Genomic DNA, 17,890 nt, shown 5'->3' on the forward strand with positions numbered 1-17,890 from the left:
AACATAAAATAAATCCATGCAGAAAAGCCACAGGGTCATAGTACCACACAACAGTTTTACTGAACTATAATCAGAGTTGTTTGCGATCATTAATTCATAAATCATCCTTTGGGGATTTCCCTACCTAATCTGTCTAAAACCATCTGTTAACAATGCTGAATAGCAAGAAAGCTGCTTTAATTCTTCTTGTGCAGGATCATAGAGAGGCAGTTTTGATTTAATGCTCATTCTACTGGAGAACTGCAAAAATTTGTTTAATCTGCAGAAAAGTCATTAATCAGATCACAAAAATATGAAGGATATGATGCCATTGAAAAAGAGCAATTGATTTTCAGCTATGTCAGTAAAAAGCATCTTCCTTCAGCCACTTGAAATGTTAGTCTGACTCATTTATCACATCAAAGACAAAGGTTTTGAGCCTTATAAAGCAGTAGCCAAGCTTAACTCAAAGCCAATTTTACTATCCAAGAGTTCACAGAAAAAAGCCTGAAACCACAGCTGTTTCATTATAGTGCTGTTGCTCATGTGATAAAATGTTCAAGTGTAATTTTCCTTGTAAAGTGGAGTATAATTAGTGATAGTAATATCATTATTTATTAATGCAACAAAATAATTTTATTTACCTCTTTAAGTTATTCTGAGGTACTCCTGGGCTCCCCAGCATACCTTATAAACCACAACTGTAAATTATTATCTATTTCTCTTTCAATGTTTCCCAATGATCTAGCTTCAATGACTAAAAGCTGTCAATTAAAAATTAGTCTCATTAAATGGAAACCTGCAACCACATCAGCCAAGAAATACAATTGATACCTTGAAATAATCACCTTCTCTACATCCAGATGACAATCTCCTAAGATTAACTCTTCTACATAAATCAAAGTGAAACAATCAGGCTCCTTTAGGGGCACAGAGCACCAAGTGTAGGCTGAGCAACAGCTGAGCTTCTGCCAGAAAAAGAATTTGCATGGAGCGCAAGACGCTTAACAGAAACCAGAAACTGGCAACTTAACCCGCAACACCCATGGAACCGCAGGGAGAAGAGTCATGGAGTTAGTGACTCACTGGAACCACGGAGGTGCAACTCTGTACCCAGGCAGCACCATGTGCTTCCGGACCCACAGAAGTCACAGCACACGATCCACGGCAGAGTTTCTCTGCTGTACAGAGTGTAAACTCTTCTGACTTTAGCAGGAGGTTTGCCTCCCTCCATACAAGTTACAACACAAGCCTTTACACCATAATTCATAGTTTTATTACTCAATAGTAGTGCCAAGTTTCATGCCTAAAGTGAGCACGAAATTAATTCATAAAACAGAAGATTCTGGAAAAGAGGAGAAACAGCTTCTCAAAGCTTTCAAGTTACCAGGATTTTTAATGTATGGAAAAAAAAAAGACATGGTCCCAAGAAGCAGTTTAAAAGGAGAGCATGCTGATCTTTTTCATCCCTCAGATGCAATGAGCTAAAGACAAATATGGATCATCCTACTTTTTCCAAAAAAGAATTTTCTCATCCCTCAAAAAGAGCCATAAGGGGCAATGCACAAGCTCTGGCACCAGCCAAAAATCTAAGAACCCTTCAGCACCTTAGACATATGAAAGGGAAAGACCTAGAGGTACCAAAAAAATGCCCAGTGGAACAAGGCAGCCAAGGGATTTGCTAGAACAAATCTGTCAGTGCATCTGCTGCATGGGAAATGCAAATAAGTCAAAGTGAATCTGAGTTTGGACTGAAGACTGAAGTTCAGGAAGCAAATGATACTATACATATTCCTTAAGATTATGAATATTGTCCAGAGAGTATATGAGACACTTCTATTTAGACTCTAATTGAGAAAGAGAATACATTTGATTAACAAGTTCAAAAGCAGGTATGTAATGAACCTCTACTGCAATACAATACTATGGCAACAGACATTCAAACATTAGCTTATATACAAGACTGATGTATGATGCAAAGGAAAAAAAGACAGGGACAACGTGGTGGGTTTCCCCCCCCCCACATTTTTGTAGACTTCCAAGAATAAAGAGCTAGTAATAAATAAATGAGAAGCCTAACAGTGCTTTTAATATGGGACTGTCTGCTTTAAAGCTGTTAGAAAAAAAACAACTGAATTTCAGAAGGTTCCTCTCTTTCAATCTCTCCAACCTGTCAAGGTCCTTCTGAACGGCTGCACAGCCCTCTGGCATATCAGCCACTCCTCCCAGCTTTGTCTCATCAGTGAGCTTGCTGAGGAGGCACCTGCCCCTTCAGCCAAGTCACTGATGAACTATTTAAACAATACTGGGCTCAGTATTGAACCTGGGGGACACCACTTGTGACAGGCCTCCCACTAGACCCTGTGCCACTGATTATAAACCCCCTGGGATCTGCTATTCAGTCAGTTCTCAGGCCACCTCACTGTCCACTCATCCAGTCCACAATTCCTGAGCTGGCCTGTGAGTATGTTGTAAGAAACAGTGTCCAAAGTCTTGCTAAAGTCAAGGTAGAAAAGATCCACTGCTCTCCCCTCATCCTTGTTGTTTCATCATAGAAGTCAATAATGTTGGTCACTTTTAGTGAATCCATGCTGACTACTCCTGAACCCCTTCTTGCCATCCATGTGGATGGAGATTGCTTCCAGGATGAGGCGGTCCACCACCTTTCCAAGGATTAAGGTGAGGATGACTGGCCAGTAGTTCCCTAGCTCCCCTTTCTTACCCTTTTTGTAGGCCAGGGTAACACCTGATTTCTTCAGTCCTCAGGCACTGCTCCTGATCACCCTGACCTTTCAAAGACACCTGTGAGCACCCTTGTTATGGTGTCTGCCAGCTCTCTCAGCACCTCAAGGATACATCCCCTCACAGTCCACTGACTTGTAGATGTCAAGTTTGCCTATATATTCTCAAACCCAATCTTCCTTGATGAGGCAGAAGTCTTACATTCCTTTACTCTGGTCTCCTGAGTTAGAGATTCCTGAGGGCTGGCACTGCCAGTGAAGACTGATGCAAAGGCAGCATTCAGTAACTCCACCTTCTCTGCATCCTCTGTTACCAGGGCCCCACCTCCATTTAGCAACAGGTTCACATTCCCCTTAGTTTTTCTTTTGTTATTGATGTATTTGAAGAAGCCATCTGAGGACTTCCAAGCCAGCAAATCCACAAAACAGCTTCCCCAAAAACACTGCTAGCCTACCAACAAAATCCCAAGGCCACTGTCAGTAGCACTAACAGTAGCACACTGAACTCCATGTCTGCAGTTTCACACTTCTCTTAAATCTCTCTCTTGGACAGTAGATGCTTTTTCAGTTCCATGGAGAATAACATCAGTTCCACTAAAGATACAGCAATGTACCAGCTATTTTAGTCCATTTCTTCAGGATTATAACCCTGATGTACTCTGTTACTTCCTTACCGCAGTTTTGCCGTATTCTTTTGACAGAAAATAAGAGAACAGAACAGCTATTCATAATTGCGCTCAACTGCAAAAGAAAGTGAAGCAATCCCTACTTCAGAATGCACCTCTGTGAGGTACTCAGAGAATCTGTGTGGAATCAAAGTGATATGCAGAATATAATATGAAAATGTTAGATAAAATTAACTGGAACTTGCCAACACTACATGTTATTCACTAAGATTTAAAGGGGCTCAAAGATACAATGGATTGCATCAACTTACTCATGCAATCCCCTGCTTAAAACCAGGTCAACAGCTGAGGTAAGAATGTTGCCCTGACATTCATACATCTCAAATCAATACAAAAAATTAAAAAGAAGTAGTGGACACCTAAATAAATATGACATATTGGCAAAGATTTAACAAAGTTGTTTTTAAAGGAATTACTGCCTCACAAAACAACCAGATTTCTCTACAGGCATCACCAATTACATGGATACGAAGGCAATCCACTGGAAAAAAAAACTAGGAAACAAAATTGACACCACAGTTTTCAAAAGACATCAGACAAGCCCCTGAGAGAAACAGAAACAGATCTTTTGTATGAATATTGAACTCATCAAGAGAAAGAATGATGAGAAGGAAGATGAAGGATTTCAGAAAGTGAATGATTGCTTACTTTAACAGTTACATAGAAACCTTTACTGCAACATGGATTATTATATATAATCATAAAGAGAGAGATGAGATAAGCAAGTAATAAAATGATGAAGATTTGTTGGTGATACAAATTTATTTGGGACAGTAAAGATAAGATCTGACTACAGAATTGCAGAAATATCTTGCAGCACTGACCAGGGAACAAAATGTCAGAACAAAAATCACTGCAAATAAAGTGATACAAACAGGAAAGTACATTCCTAGCTTTCCTTATGAAAGCTGGGTCTGAGCTCAGCATTACTCCTCAGCAGCATGATCTTTTGATTACTAAACAGACATCCATGAAAAAAAATCTGACTTGCTTATGATGAAAGCAATTTCCAGGATCATCTACTCTAGTTCCTTGCTCAAACCATGTCTACTTGGAGTGTGCTGTTTATAGTCTCATCCATTCTGAACCTCCCCAAAATTGCAGACTCTGTAGGAGCTCTGCACACCTCATCCAGTGTTTGGCCTCCCTTACATTGATAAAAGCCTTCTCTTATATCTCATTAGACTTTCCAATGTTCCAACTTCCAGCTTCTGTCACCATACCTGTCAGGGATCAGTCTGTCTCTGTCTTCTTCATACCTGCCATTAGGTGGGTAGCTGTAGACTGTGGTAAACTCTGCCATTGTCCAGATTAAAAAAAAAAAAAAAAAAAAAAAAAACTGAAACAAACTGATTGAAGTGATACAGAGAGGAAAGTACCCAACATGTTACTAATGGTACTGTATCCCACTCTGCCTCACAAGTGCCAAACAAAAAAACAATCACTTCTGCAGTCTGCTTGTTCTGTTCATGCTACCAGCCCCAGGTGCAGCTGGCCATCACTGCTGACCCCCATTCAACTTGTCCTCCAGGATTCCCTCACAAAGTTTTCCTGAGGACAGTTGATCCCAGTCTGTACTGCTGCATGGTGTTACCCTGACTCAGCTGTATGACTTGGACTTCACAAACTTCCTGTCCTATCATCTTTCCAGCCTGTTCCCCTGTCTAGCAGCCCTGTCATCCACAGTGTGACACACTCCCCAACTTGCTGTAGGGAAGGTGACATGCCTGTTGAACATGCTGGTCTATGCTCACCCCAACATTCAGATCATTAATAAAGATGTTAAAGAGTACTGGCCTCCATATTGATCCCTGATAATTAACCAAAAAAAAAAAAAAAAAAGCCAGAGAGAAGTTGACAGATTATATACAGACCTCTAGCTTGATACACAATGACTATTCTAAAGTCATACCTTCAGTCTGAAAACTTCATCAGTGAGCTTCTCACACTATTAGGAAAACTTCAACTGTGGGTTCTCTGGAATTTAACATACAACTCCAAAAACTTCTGGAAAAACAAAACACTGGCAGAAATTTACACAACGTTATATAACATTTACTGAAATGGGAATTATTTTATCTAGCTTCAGAGAAAGCAAGGAAACAATAGGAGAGTAAAGAACAGGTTTGTTTCCCTCAGCTCAAGGCACTGTTAACTCATGTAGAATCTAAGACTGACAACAACAGCATTCAGAAGCATTGGTATCATGGGCTTTTTGTAGCTAAAATAAAGAAAAAATTAAAAGCTTATATTTTTTTACTATATAGGTCAAGTCAATTCCAAAACCTCAAGCAAGATCTCCTATACCAAGAAAATTGGAAAAACACGTTCAGTAACATATGGGCACACAATCATTCTCCAAAGTGCCTATGACAAAATGGGCTTTCTGGAAGTTGAGCAACTTTAATCACATTGGTCTGCACTCCAGATGCTGGAGGATAGGTCACCTTCAACCATGAAAAGTGACTTTGTTCTTTTGGGAATATAGAAGTACAGGATGATTTGAGATGCAAGGGAAAGGTCATCTAGTTCCACTCCTGCTCTGCCAAGGGCTGGGACACCTTCCACTAGATCAGGTTGCCCAGAGGCCCATCCAACCTGGTCTTAAACACTTCCAGGGATGAGGCACACACAGCATCTCTGGACAACCCACTGCAGTGTCTCACCACCCTCAGAGATAATTTCTTCCTAACGTCTAATCCAAACATATTTGCTTTCAGCTTAAAGCCATTTGCCCTTGCTCTGTCACTACACACCCTTGTAAGAAAGTCCCTCTCCAGCTTTCTTGCAGGTCCTCTTTAGGTACTAGAAGGCTGCAATAAGTCTCTCCTGAGCCTTCTCCAGGCAAACAGATCTCAAAGTTTCCCTCTTTTTCCCAAGTACCTGACTGTGAAGTTTGACAAACACCTGTTCTGCAGTTTCTCAGAGTGTTTCCTTAGAACAGACCTAGACAGATAAACTCGTACAGCTGTGAAGGTACCCGACTGCTCCTACACGAGCAAGCAGGTGCAGAATGGCAGCTGCGGAAGCCACTGGTAGAGCCACATCCTGAAAAGTGCTTTTTCCCTGTCTTTTCTTTTCCTCAACTGTTTAAATGACTTGTTATTAAATGAGTCAGCACTGACCACTTCAAACACCCTCCCTGACGCATGTTGCCAAAAACTTCCCATTAAAAGAATGAACCCCAAAACAATTACACTGGAAATGGTTAGCAGCAGTGAAGGAGAATGTCTAGGCTTTTAAAGAACACCATAGTATTTATGCATGGAAAACTGAACTAAAGACACCTATCCCATAGAAGAAAATATTGCTTATTTAAAAAAAAAATCATGGTGCTTCACCCCAAAAGCCATGTTTTCTGAACTGCATGCCACATGCTTTGCAAAATACTGTACAATGATTCTTTTCACAGTTCAGCTATGTAGATAGTGAAAAAGAAGTGTTCGCAAATATGCTTAATACTGTGGCTTAAATTTGTCGTCTTTGTCATCTGTGGCACTCTTAAAAATGGGCCACATCAAGGTCTGAACAGCTCTAGTTTAACTCTGTAAATACTCAAAGTTTTAAAACCAACTTTAATTAGTTTACTAAGTACATGCAGTAATGACTCTAAGGGTAATTTCTCCTGCTGGAAAAATCGGAAGCTTATACCACTGCTGATAGGAAATGTACTCTGTTGCAACATAGTCTATAAGAAAAAAAACCCAAGCTGCAAAATGCAGTTAAAAAAAAAAAAAAACAAAACCAACACTCACAATTGCTGAGGAAAAACAAGCAAGCAAACACATGTTTACAATATTACAACGATGTACAATACAGTACCTGAATTTAAATAAGAATCAATGCAGCTTTTTTTTTTTGTTGTTGTTGTTTAAAGAAAAGATTTAGCCCTACATGAGAGATTGAAAATGAGTTTGTCAGACAAGGCACCTTTTGTTTCCTCTTTGCTTAAAATAAGTAGTGAAAAGCAGCAGGAACATTCTGACTATTTTTTCAGTAGTATACAAGTATCACATAGCGCTTCTCAGATTTTCACAAAAGGGTAAACTGTGAAGTTAACTTCACAGTAGGAACAAAGCCCTTTGCAAGTGCATTTTGTACAAGCAGAAAAACAAAGTCCTGGGGGTTACTGCATGCACAGCTTATGCAGAATCTACAAGCAAATTCTGAGACTAAGAAGTACTCGATAAACACCATTTTGCATAAATTTCCGAACAAAGCCAACCAGTGAGATCTCAACTGAGCAATCCAGATGGAAAGGTACAGGCAGAACTGATAAACCACTACAGTAAGTGGGGCATTTTACCAGGCAGGTGTGGGGAGCTACTGCTGACACCATCAGCAACTTCAGCCTGAATCTGAACAGAGCTCAGCACTCGTGCTTCAAGGAACACACTTGTCTCGAGTCTGGAGCGCCTCAGCAGGAAAACGGTGAGCTCCGAGTATTCACAAATGCTCAGACACCCGGTATACAGGGAAGTGAAAACCACTTAGCCCTTCTGGAAGATGTTGTCACAGGCTTTATGGACAATGAAAAACTATACATGACACACTTCTCTGTGGGTTTCGTGCAAAGGCAATAAGATCACTGTTGTTAAACAGTACTCCAGAGAAATAAGAACATCTTCACATAAATCCGTTAAAAGTACAAATTTAACATACGCAACTAAATTCAGCTTTTGCAACTGGACGTGTTTCTGACTGCTCTTAAGCTTCCTAAAAAAGGTCTCCCTATTTTATCTCGGTTGTTTCAGGACTAGAAAATTCACTTCACTTTACTTTGCCTTGGAAAAAGTGGTTCAGTCCCTTTGAAAGGCTTTGCTGTACTGACTGTGACGTCTCCAAACAGAAAAAAACCCACACATTACCATGATGGGTACAGAAACACAATTAGCCATCAGAAACCCTCCCTGCAGCCCAGACACAGAAATGCAAAACAAGGCTTACCACAGCTTGTTCCCAGATAGATTACGAGGGATATAAACACAATTTGACCTCACCAGAGCTAGTAATTTTTGTATAGCTGTTACATCTTGTTTAATGATTTTGTACAGATAGGTTTTGACTTGCTAACTTTACTGATCAGTGCTCAAAGCACAAAAACCCTACACAGTAAACACTGTGCTGTTTTCAGACATTATTTTGTAAGAAACAAAATTCTAATGAGTACGTTAAACGCCAATTTTGTAACTAAATGTCTGAAAAAAAAACCCCAACAGCAACAATAACGAAAAACACCAACGCCAAAGTGACTGGCACATAATTACTTAGCAGAGCAATGAAAAGCCCGATTTGGGTGGGTTTTAAGGTCATTTAGCACTGTGCGGGACGTGCTAAAAGGTCACCAAGACAGTTTGCCCACTATCGAACCTCTTAAAAACCGGGCACTACCCCGGGGTGCAGCAGGAGCTCCAATCAATGCAACGCTCAGGCCAGACCGCGAAAACACGAAGTTCCGCCAAAGCCCCTGGAAGACGAGCGCTCTCTCCGGCGCCGAGCTGGGAGGAAAGGAGCGCGCTCCCACGCGGGCAGCCGGCAGGCGGGAGGCTCGGGGAGCCGGCAGCGCTCGGGCGGCGGGGCAGTGCCTCTGTCCCCCGCGGCGTCCCGGGGCTCGGACCGCCAGCGGCACCGCAGCGCCCGGCGTTACGCAACACTCCCCCGCGACCTTGCGGGGAACTTCGGAGTCTTCCTCGGGGACGGATGTGCGAACAGCATCACCCATACGGCTCCCGGAGTCGCCCGCGGCCGGCGGGACCCCGGGACGGGCGGGAGGGGGCGCGGCTGAGAGCACCGGCGCGGCCGGAGAGAGGGGGCTACGGAGCGCCGCGACCCGAGCGCGCAAACTTCGGCGGCGTCCGAGCAGAGCGTCCCAGAGGTTGCGGGGGGAAGGGGGTGGCAAATCCTTCTCCCGCGGCGGTTTTCCTACCTGCGACACCAGCGGCACCAGCGTCTGCTCCACGGAGCGCGTGCGGATCTCCAGCCCCGCGTCCGCGCCCAGCCCCGACGAGGACGACGAGGAGACGCCGCTGCTGCTGCATGGGGACGTGGCCATAGCGAGGGAGCCGGGCCGGGACCCCCTCCAGCCGCACCGCCACCGCCGCCGCCGCGCTCCCGCACGGGCAGCCCGTGCCCGCCGCTCCCCTCACGCCGCTCCGCCCCCGGGCCGCCGCCCCCGCCCGGGCTCCGCTGCCGCGCCGGGCGATGCCGCGCGCGCGCGCCGAGTCCCCCCCCCGCTCCCTCAGCGGCCCCTTCCCCGCCCCTCGGGACGGGACGGATTTAAAGCGGCAGCTCCCGCCCGCTCGCCTCCCGCCCCGCCGCGCAGCCAGCGCCGGGGGCTGCCGCCTACCCTTCCCCGCCACTCCTTTCCCGCCGCCCCCCGCCCCACTCCGCAGCCGGCGGGGGAAGGGAACCGGGGATGGCCCCGCCACCACCGCTCCCGTCCGGAGTTTCCCCTTCGGTTTCTCTTGGGGCGGGGGAAGGCGGAGGGTCCCTGCCCGAAGGGGAGAAGCCGGAGCAGGCGGTGGTTGAGGGGCTCGGGTGGCCCCAAGGAGGCGGCAGTCCGGGCCGGCGGCCGGCGTTGGGCTGCAGCGGCACCGGCCGGCCTGGGAAGGGTGGTCTCGGTCGGGAGGTGTGGGGCGTCGGTGTGCGGGCCAGGGAGAGGCAGCCGGGGAGCCGCTCTCTTCTTGGGAAGGGCTGCAGTCACGATTCGCCTACTTGTGGCATCCGGGGGGCTGATGAAGTGTCTCAAACTAAACGCCATCAGTTTCTCTCTTAGAAGTCTCCCGGCGAAAGGGAAAAAAAGGCTTTTTTTCTGGCTTTGGGTGATTTGTATTCCATACCTGGCCGGTCTTAGAGAACAGCTATCGTGCTTATCCGGGTTTGCCCAGCCCTGGTGCTAAAGCAAGAACATCTGTGATTGATCTAGCAAAAAGAAGGCCAAAAGTAATTCAAAGAAATAAAAGTGGTTTGGTTTGTGTTGTCGGGTTTGTAATGGGCTAAATTCACTTTTCCACTTTATTTAGTAACCGGTACTTGAAAACTATCCGTACATGGATGCTTGCAGGTCCCATTTGGCTTGTGTTTGGTACGGCTGATTCTTCTACAGGTTCCTCTGCCCAAGACTGCGGGCAGGGAAGGGAGCTCTTCTGGCTGTAGTCCAAACCACCAAGGTGCAAAGCAGCTCCAGCCCGGCACTGGGGCCGCTCGGTGCGGTGCTGTGCGGGAGCCAGCGAGCCCTCTGTAGGGTCCGGCAGTAAATCATTTCCTCGTTACTACTTCGTTTCGTGGTCAGAACTGATGATTTGTGTTTGACTGCTCAGCTCTCGCACAACACATCTGTAATCGTGTCTTTGGCTCTTTTTATGTTTTAGATCAGGGACTTTGTATCATTTTATGTCTTCGAAAAGATTTCTGACCCTTTTTGCACATAGCATCTTTTCCACAAGTTTGAAACACAGACACAAGATAAAGGACAATATTTGTTGTCCTTTAGAGTCCTATGGACTTATCCATATTTATTAAAAAAGAAAATTGCCAGAGCTGCAAGCATAACACTAGATAACAATATGACCCTATTCCTAGCTCTTCAGGAAATTGGTTTCCAACACGGTCTCATATTTTCTAAAATGACATCTTATATAACATCAAGTGTTTCAGGAGAGAACTGAAGGCTTAAACCTGCCATGGTACAAAAAACCATCTGAATGATCGTGTAGACTTGAAATAAATGCTGGTCATGCTTGATCAAAGTGGTGTAGAGCACCCTTGAGATTTCTTATTTTGTTTTTCTCCCAAGCTTTTAATTTTCTTACAACACCTTTTGTTCTTTTTCGGGTAATAAGTTTTTCTTTTACTTCTCAATAGCCATATTCTAAGTTCTGGCAACAACTGCTTTCTTTTACATTTTGATAGAGTACTGAGGGCAGATATAGTTGCAGCCTCCCCAAGACTCTACACTTCTACAGGAGAGTTCTGGATTGTGAGCAGAAACATCCACCAAAGTGTCAGTAATACCAGAGAAGTGCCTTCCTTTTCCCTCTTCCCCCTGTTATTCCCACTTATTGACTATTTTATGAATATTGCCATAATGCAAATTAACTGTCATCAGCATCTACAGATACAAATCTATGATTCATGTCAGAAATACACTAGAAGGACATGAACACTTGGATGCACACACAGTTTATAATTTGACAATTTATGTCACTTAACTTCAAAGACAGCTGCCTGTTGTCTTTGACAAAATAACAGATCAGACATTCCAGGAATGACACATTCTCATTCCAAGCAGCGTTAGTAACAGAGGTTAATGATTAATTTTGAAGATTGTAGCCAATTTTTTTTTTTTAAGAAGAAACATTGAGTTTAAAAGTGGCAAAAATAGTTTAAAAATAATTTCTTACACTTAGTGGACAAATTGTGTGAACTTTGCAATGCCCTTCTGCAGACAGAAGCCCTGTTCCCAAACTACCACTTTGTTTTACCGCTTGCATTTTGTTTTCACTCGAGAAGCAGCGTTAGTGAGTGGTGCAAGTGTCAACACTGTCTAGCTCTCCCAGTTCTCCTCCTCAAGTGCTTCCAGTTTTAAGCATGGAAACTACTGCTCTGCTTCTGGAATCCTGTGCTAGGCAAACAGAGAGCATGTTGTAATGTTTTTAATATAACACCGTGCTAGCATGCTGCAGACTAATATCTTTAAAGACACCTTGAGGAGTTCGTCAAACATCATAGCCTGGAGCTTAATTGTGCTTTTTAATTATGTTAAGACAATTTGAATGAGCCAGTATGATAGATTGCAACCACACCTTTGGCATGCCAACACATACCTCTGAGGGAGCATACTATGTAGTGCACAGCAGTAGAACATTCTGCATACGATCATCATCAGCCCACAAAAGCAGTAGCCCATCACCCCACAAAGAACATCCCTCATGGCTGCAGGGTGTGAGGACCACCCACTGGCCATGGCAGTCTCATGTTTCCACTGGAGTTATCACTTGAGTTACTACTGTTCAACTCTGCCTTTGAACCTGCAAAGCATTTGAAGTATGGAGGACGAGAGTAATGCCTAATGGACTATATTTCTAACTTCATAACTTAGTGGTCAAGGGGAAGGAAGTGATTCATATCCTCATAGCATTATGAACATGTCAATTTGGTCCTTGTGTTGTTTCCAGACTTCACTCAAGGACGTGACACTTGTTTCTCTGTCCATGATCTCCCATGAGCTTAGGTCCTATGACTGGTGACAGGTTCCTACACAGAATATAAGCCAGCTTTCCCTCATCCAGCTCTTCACTTTAATTGCTCCTATCTGAAGTAGCTTTTGTGGGAGACAGCATTACTACCTAGCACAGTGCTGTGCCAAAGTTCTCAGACAGAAGTCCTGTTCCCCATGCTCTGACATTCTGTCAAGGATGGCTGTTTTGAGCCTTTATGTGTAGCTAAGCCTCTCCTGTGGATGCTGACCTCTTAGCTTTGATGAGAATTATATGAAACGTACTATTGAGCATACTAAGCATATCTTAGCTACCTGTGCCATGGCTTGTTTGGAGAAGCTGTCAGTCAGCCTCAGTTTGATGGAGCAGCCGGCACCTTAGCTGAGATGTGTGTGTTCCCTGGCCTGTATAAAGCAAAACGAGATCAGCAACACTTAAATGGTTTAAATTATGCTTTTGCTAATCTCGTCATTTTTACCAGCATCAGGTTCAGCAGTGAACACAGAAGCCTTTTCCACATGGAGAAACCTTCCTTAGGAAGCAGGTTATAGTTCCATATGTGCTGTTGAGGCGTATACAGCAAAGCAGATGCCATTTAACCAGCAAAGACAGGTTTGGACTTGTGAGCTGTGAAGAGCAGCTTAGCAGTTTCTGTCCACATGGAGCAGTTGGTCTAGGAAGCACAAACTGCAGGGAGAACAGGGAAATACTAGCAAAGGCCAGCTGATGGGATCAGAGGGCTTTTTAGTCAATTTTGATAATGAGTGCTTTTCAACACATACTTAAAATGAATAAGATATAGGAATTAGCTAAATTATTAACACTTTGAGGATGAATTTCAAAGGGTAATTGGTCTCTATCCTCCCACAGAGAGCATCCCGAATATCCAGGGGTGAGGAGAAGCAGTGCCTCCATCGCTTCCTTATCTCCCAGCTGCAGTCTGGAAAGCAGAGCTGAGTGGGCTAAGTGTCAGATTCCTCCCTTTCTCTTTCCTCTAGGTGAGATTAAAGTTATAGCAGTGTGGGAGGGGAATGCACATCAATCATTCTTCCAGATGAAATTTAGAAATCCACTTTAAGATTAAGTTTTTCCCTCGATTGCCTCTAGTTTCCTCTAAAATTTGACAAAGTCATATTTCTTTTTTTTTTCAGTGGGGATGTTTTGCAGGCAGCTTGTAAAATCAGTAATTTTAAAGATGGCTAAAAAATTTAGGTTTTTGAGAAATGTCAAAAGATGGGACACAAGCATTATGTGAAATGTCTAATCCTGATTATTAGTGGTTATTAACTCCAAAGTACATTTCTTCTTTATAAAAACAATCAATCTTTTATGTTTGCTTCATGCCCCATAGTAAATAGACTTCTTTTCTTTTTCTTTTTTTTACATAGAGAACATTTTATGTGACTCTACAGTGACTATATTTGTCATTTTGTGAATTTACTAGTTTCACAGTGGGATTGCAACAGTTATTACAAAAACTATGAAGAAGAGGGGATATAAAAATAATGGATAGATGTATCTGAAGGACTACAAGCTCGTGTCTATTTTTATCTGAAGGTTTTCCAGAGTAATGATATAATAATAATAATAATAATAATAATAATAATAATAATAATAATAATAATAATAATAATAATAATAATAATAATAATAATAATAATAATAATAATAAATTCAATATATATATTATATAGGTGCCCATACAGCCAGAGGGTGATTTCAAGCTCTTTTTCCCTTTGCATTTATAAGGTGGTAGCTGTCAAAATCTTCAGCAGGTAACAGCTATTTGGCCATGCTACCAAATGTAGTACAACTCCAAAAAGCTTCTGTCCCCTTTGTCTGATGAAAATGAGGAACCTTGTTTGGATGGTCAGAGGCTGATAGCCCACCATGGCTTCACTGCCTCTTTTTCAGAGCTCAAAAGAATACAATTACGTGTGCTAGTTCTCCAGGAAGTCTAAGGACACAGTGTTTTTCATCTATCCCAGCACCATCAAGAGACTTCTGTAATAAGTAGCAGTTTTTGAGAACACATCTAGGCACAAAACATATGTTTCCTGTATCACGCTGAACACAAAGAGCACAGAAGCTTTAATCAACAAATCAAAATTAAAGAAAGAACATTAAAGTCAGGGTCTGAAAGTAATATCCCACTTTTTCACTGATGTTTCCTACCAAAGACACCTGCAGTTGTAGAATATGTGTGTATGAAGTAGGGAAGAGCAAAGGAACAATTTTCAATCCTGTAAAAATTTGCTTTTTTAATGATAATATGAGATTTTATTGGCAAGAAAAGATGTAGTGGATAATATATAATGGATACTGTTAGAGTTACCCAAGATTTCCATTGTAAGACCCATGCTTTTCATTGAAAATGAATATGCTGAGCCTTAAAAAAGTACTATGTACTGCAGAAGAAGCTGAAGGTGCTCTGTAATAAAGCCTGGGTTGGTTTTTTTTTTGTTGTTTTGGTTTATTTTTGGGGGTTTTTTCTGTATTTAGAGCTTCCTTGTGCTGTCCTTTAATACATATTACTGATATATAGACTTGAGTCTAACACTGACATTGGTGTGACAGCTTTTGGAGGTGGAAAGTCTCATCAGTTTAGCTTCAGCTGTAAATTTGGCCTTATTTCAAAAGGACATCTGAAAATACAGTTTCAACTTGACCTGTAAGTAGGAATGAATGTGCAGTTTTGTAAAATCAAACCCTAGGAACAGTAGAGTGCAGGATTCTTTTCAGACAAGCACTATATAGATTTATCAATGCATTGCTATACTCTTTGAAACTCAGTGCTGCTGTAACACCTCAGGCCCAATCCCCCAGATGATCAGTTCCCGGATGTTAAGCAAAAGTTCTGCCTTCTTTCCTTGCAGTCTATGAGGTTCTTTTGCATGTACATATTTTTCAAAGGACTGTGGCTGAGGCTTATTCATTACATCAAGGACCTTGTTCTAAACAGGAGCTAACACCAGTTTTAGAAGGCATGAGCAGCCTTGCAATATGCAGATACAGGATAATCAACCCTCATGAAAGTCTTAAACTGACCTCTAGCTAGGATTGGGAATAAGCTTTTGATGCCAAATCTCTTATTGCTTTCAAATCTACAATCATCCTAGCACTCAGTGGCATTTCGTTGTTTTTTTAACAGTTCCTATGGGTTATAAAATAAATATGGAGGATTAAAGGTTTGAAGAAATCTCTAGCCTGCAGAATCTTTAAGAGCATTTGCCACCTAGCAACAGCCAGGAATGTGTGTTTCCTTCAAACAATCTGCAATTGTGTGATTCAGAAAAAACCTCCACAGTGTTTATAACTGCAATTGTAACTTATGTAGGAAGGAAAAATGCAGCAAAAGGCTCTGGTTACATCACTGACAAAAGATTTCATTACCATAAGAAGTCCCTAACAGGGTGACAAATAATCAAGATTAAAAAGAATGTGTGAGACCAGCAGAAAGGGAAACAATGATGTTCCCATTATAGCTGTGGCCTTTGCAATAAATGATATGTCAGCTTTTTCATTTTGAATTGTACTGAATAACTTGGTGATTTTAATTCATCAGCAAATGAATACTTAGATTAGAAGCTATTTTCTTTTCAAATGTGCGTTTGCTAACTTAGTCATGCAATAAATACCACACTCCTTGAAAAGTGTGATAATATAGATACTGCTTATAGATGTTAATGATTTAAACCACAGATACTCTGTTAGTTTGCTCAGATAAGTGAGGAAAGTATGGGAATTATATGAGAGGAAGCATAATTGCAACATGCATGAGCTGGCTGGCTATCAAAATCCTGTTGGTCTGCATTTTATGATGTTAATGAGATAGTAGGGGAAATTTACACAGATGCTAATGCACATGGGTTCTATTTAGATGATTATCATGTATAAGTCTTTGTAACATCTAAAAATATACTTTATCAAGTATCAGTCATTCCAGTTGCTCTGTTTTCCTCCTTTTTTTTTTTTTTTTTTAAATCTCCTTAAAGGAAAGAACCTGGGGATATCTAAGGACACTGCATCTTTCAAACCTCTCTGACCTCCAAACTGTTGTCATTTGTTAAGGAATTGTTAAATTAACCTGGATCTGTTCTAAAAAAAATGAGTGGCTTCTAGACTTGTGTTCATAGCATTAAAATTCCTTATTAATAGGGTATTAAACCCCACTTTGTTTCAGTGTATATTCTTTTTAACACATGGGTTGTAGTTTCTCAGTTAACAAACCAACTAAAGCCCAACAAAGACATTACTAATACACATTACTAACGAAATACTTCCAATGCTAAAAGATATTGTTGCTAACCCCTTACAGGCAGCTGGTAGGATTCAATTCTGTTTCTGGCAGCAGGAGAGTACATGCTGAAGTATCAGAATTGGAGCAGAAAATTGTAAGTGCAGCTGAAATGGAAGGGGAAGCGGCAAGCTATTGCCAAGGGAGCAAAAGGATTTTTGAAATAAGTACATTCAGCGAGTTTATACTAAATATTAAAAGTTCCAGAAAGCATAATGTAAATAACTGAAAATTTAGAAGCCTCTCTTTTTCAGGCATGTTCAAAGTACTAAAAGCATTTCTTAGAACCTGACATTTGTACTGAATTGCCAGTGCAATATCAGCCATTTTTGGAAAACATCCTAACGTAGACTTCTGCCTAATAGGCAAAAGTTTTGAAAGCAAAATGAGGTGTTGCAGTGCAAGGAGAACATTGACAGAATTGATTTTTGCTGTACTTACTAACAGTAGTCCTGACCTGGCAACTCTTCCATTAATGTATTTTGGAGTGGTGCCACATGAGGACTGCATGTTCAGGGGTGCTCAGGACACTGTCCATGTTCCTCAGCAGGAGCAAGTTTGCAGATCCCAGGTGGAAAGCACTTAAAAGTCCAAGTTTTCTTCTTTCACAGTTGGTCTATTCTAGCAATCCGAACGTGAAATCTAATCGTGGGCCTTGGAAAAGGAGAAAATGGTTTCCTAATCAATGTTTCTTTGATCCTGCCATAAAGGATGGCAAAACCCCCTGCTTCTCTGAAAAGAGGACAAACCAATCTATGGGAGACAGTTTGTGTTTTCAGTTCCAGGATTCATGCCAGGTTTTTAGCCTACAGGTTGCTTCAGGATTCTCAAGACCTCCTTTACTGTCTATGGCTCTATATTGTACCCTTTTTGATTTTCCACAATACTATGTATCTTACCAAGCAGCATAATAAGAAAAATATCACTCTACTTTAAAAAAATGTACCTTTTGAAACTTAAAATATCACA

At 42.0% G+C, this 17,890-nt stretch overlaps 1 protein-coding gene across 1 annotated transcript in view; it reads right to left on the bottom strand.

Annotated features, from left to right (window-relative positions):
* The window catches only part of CTNNAL1 (catenin alpha like 1), a gene marked incomplete at its 3' end in the record, with an annotated part of 56,276 nt that extends 46,746 nt beyond the window's left edge, over positions 1–9,530 (bottom strand). Inside the window, exon 1 of the mRNA XM_084211914.1 lies at positions 9,333–9,530. Coding sequence (XP_084068040.1) covers positions 9,333–9,458 — 126 coding nt within the window. The 5' untranslated portion in view covers positions 9,459–9,530. The remainder of the gene's footprint in view (positions 1–9,332) is intronic.
* Positions 9,531–17,890: the final 8,360 nt, after the last annotated feature.

The sequence above is a fragment of the Fringilla coelebs genome (genome assembly GCF_963513975.1).
Source record: "Fringilla coelebs genome assembly, chromosome: 1".
Lineage (NCBI taxonomy): Eukaryota > Metazoa > Chordata > Aves > Passeriformes > Fringillidae > Fringilla > Fringilla coelebs.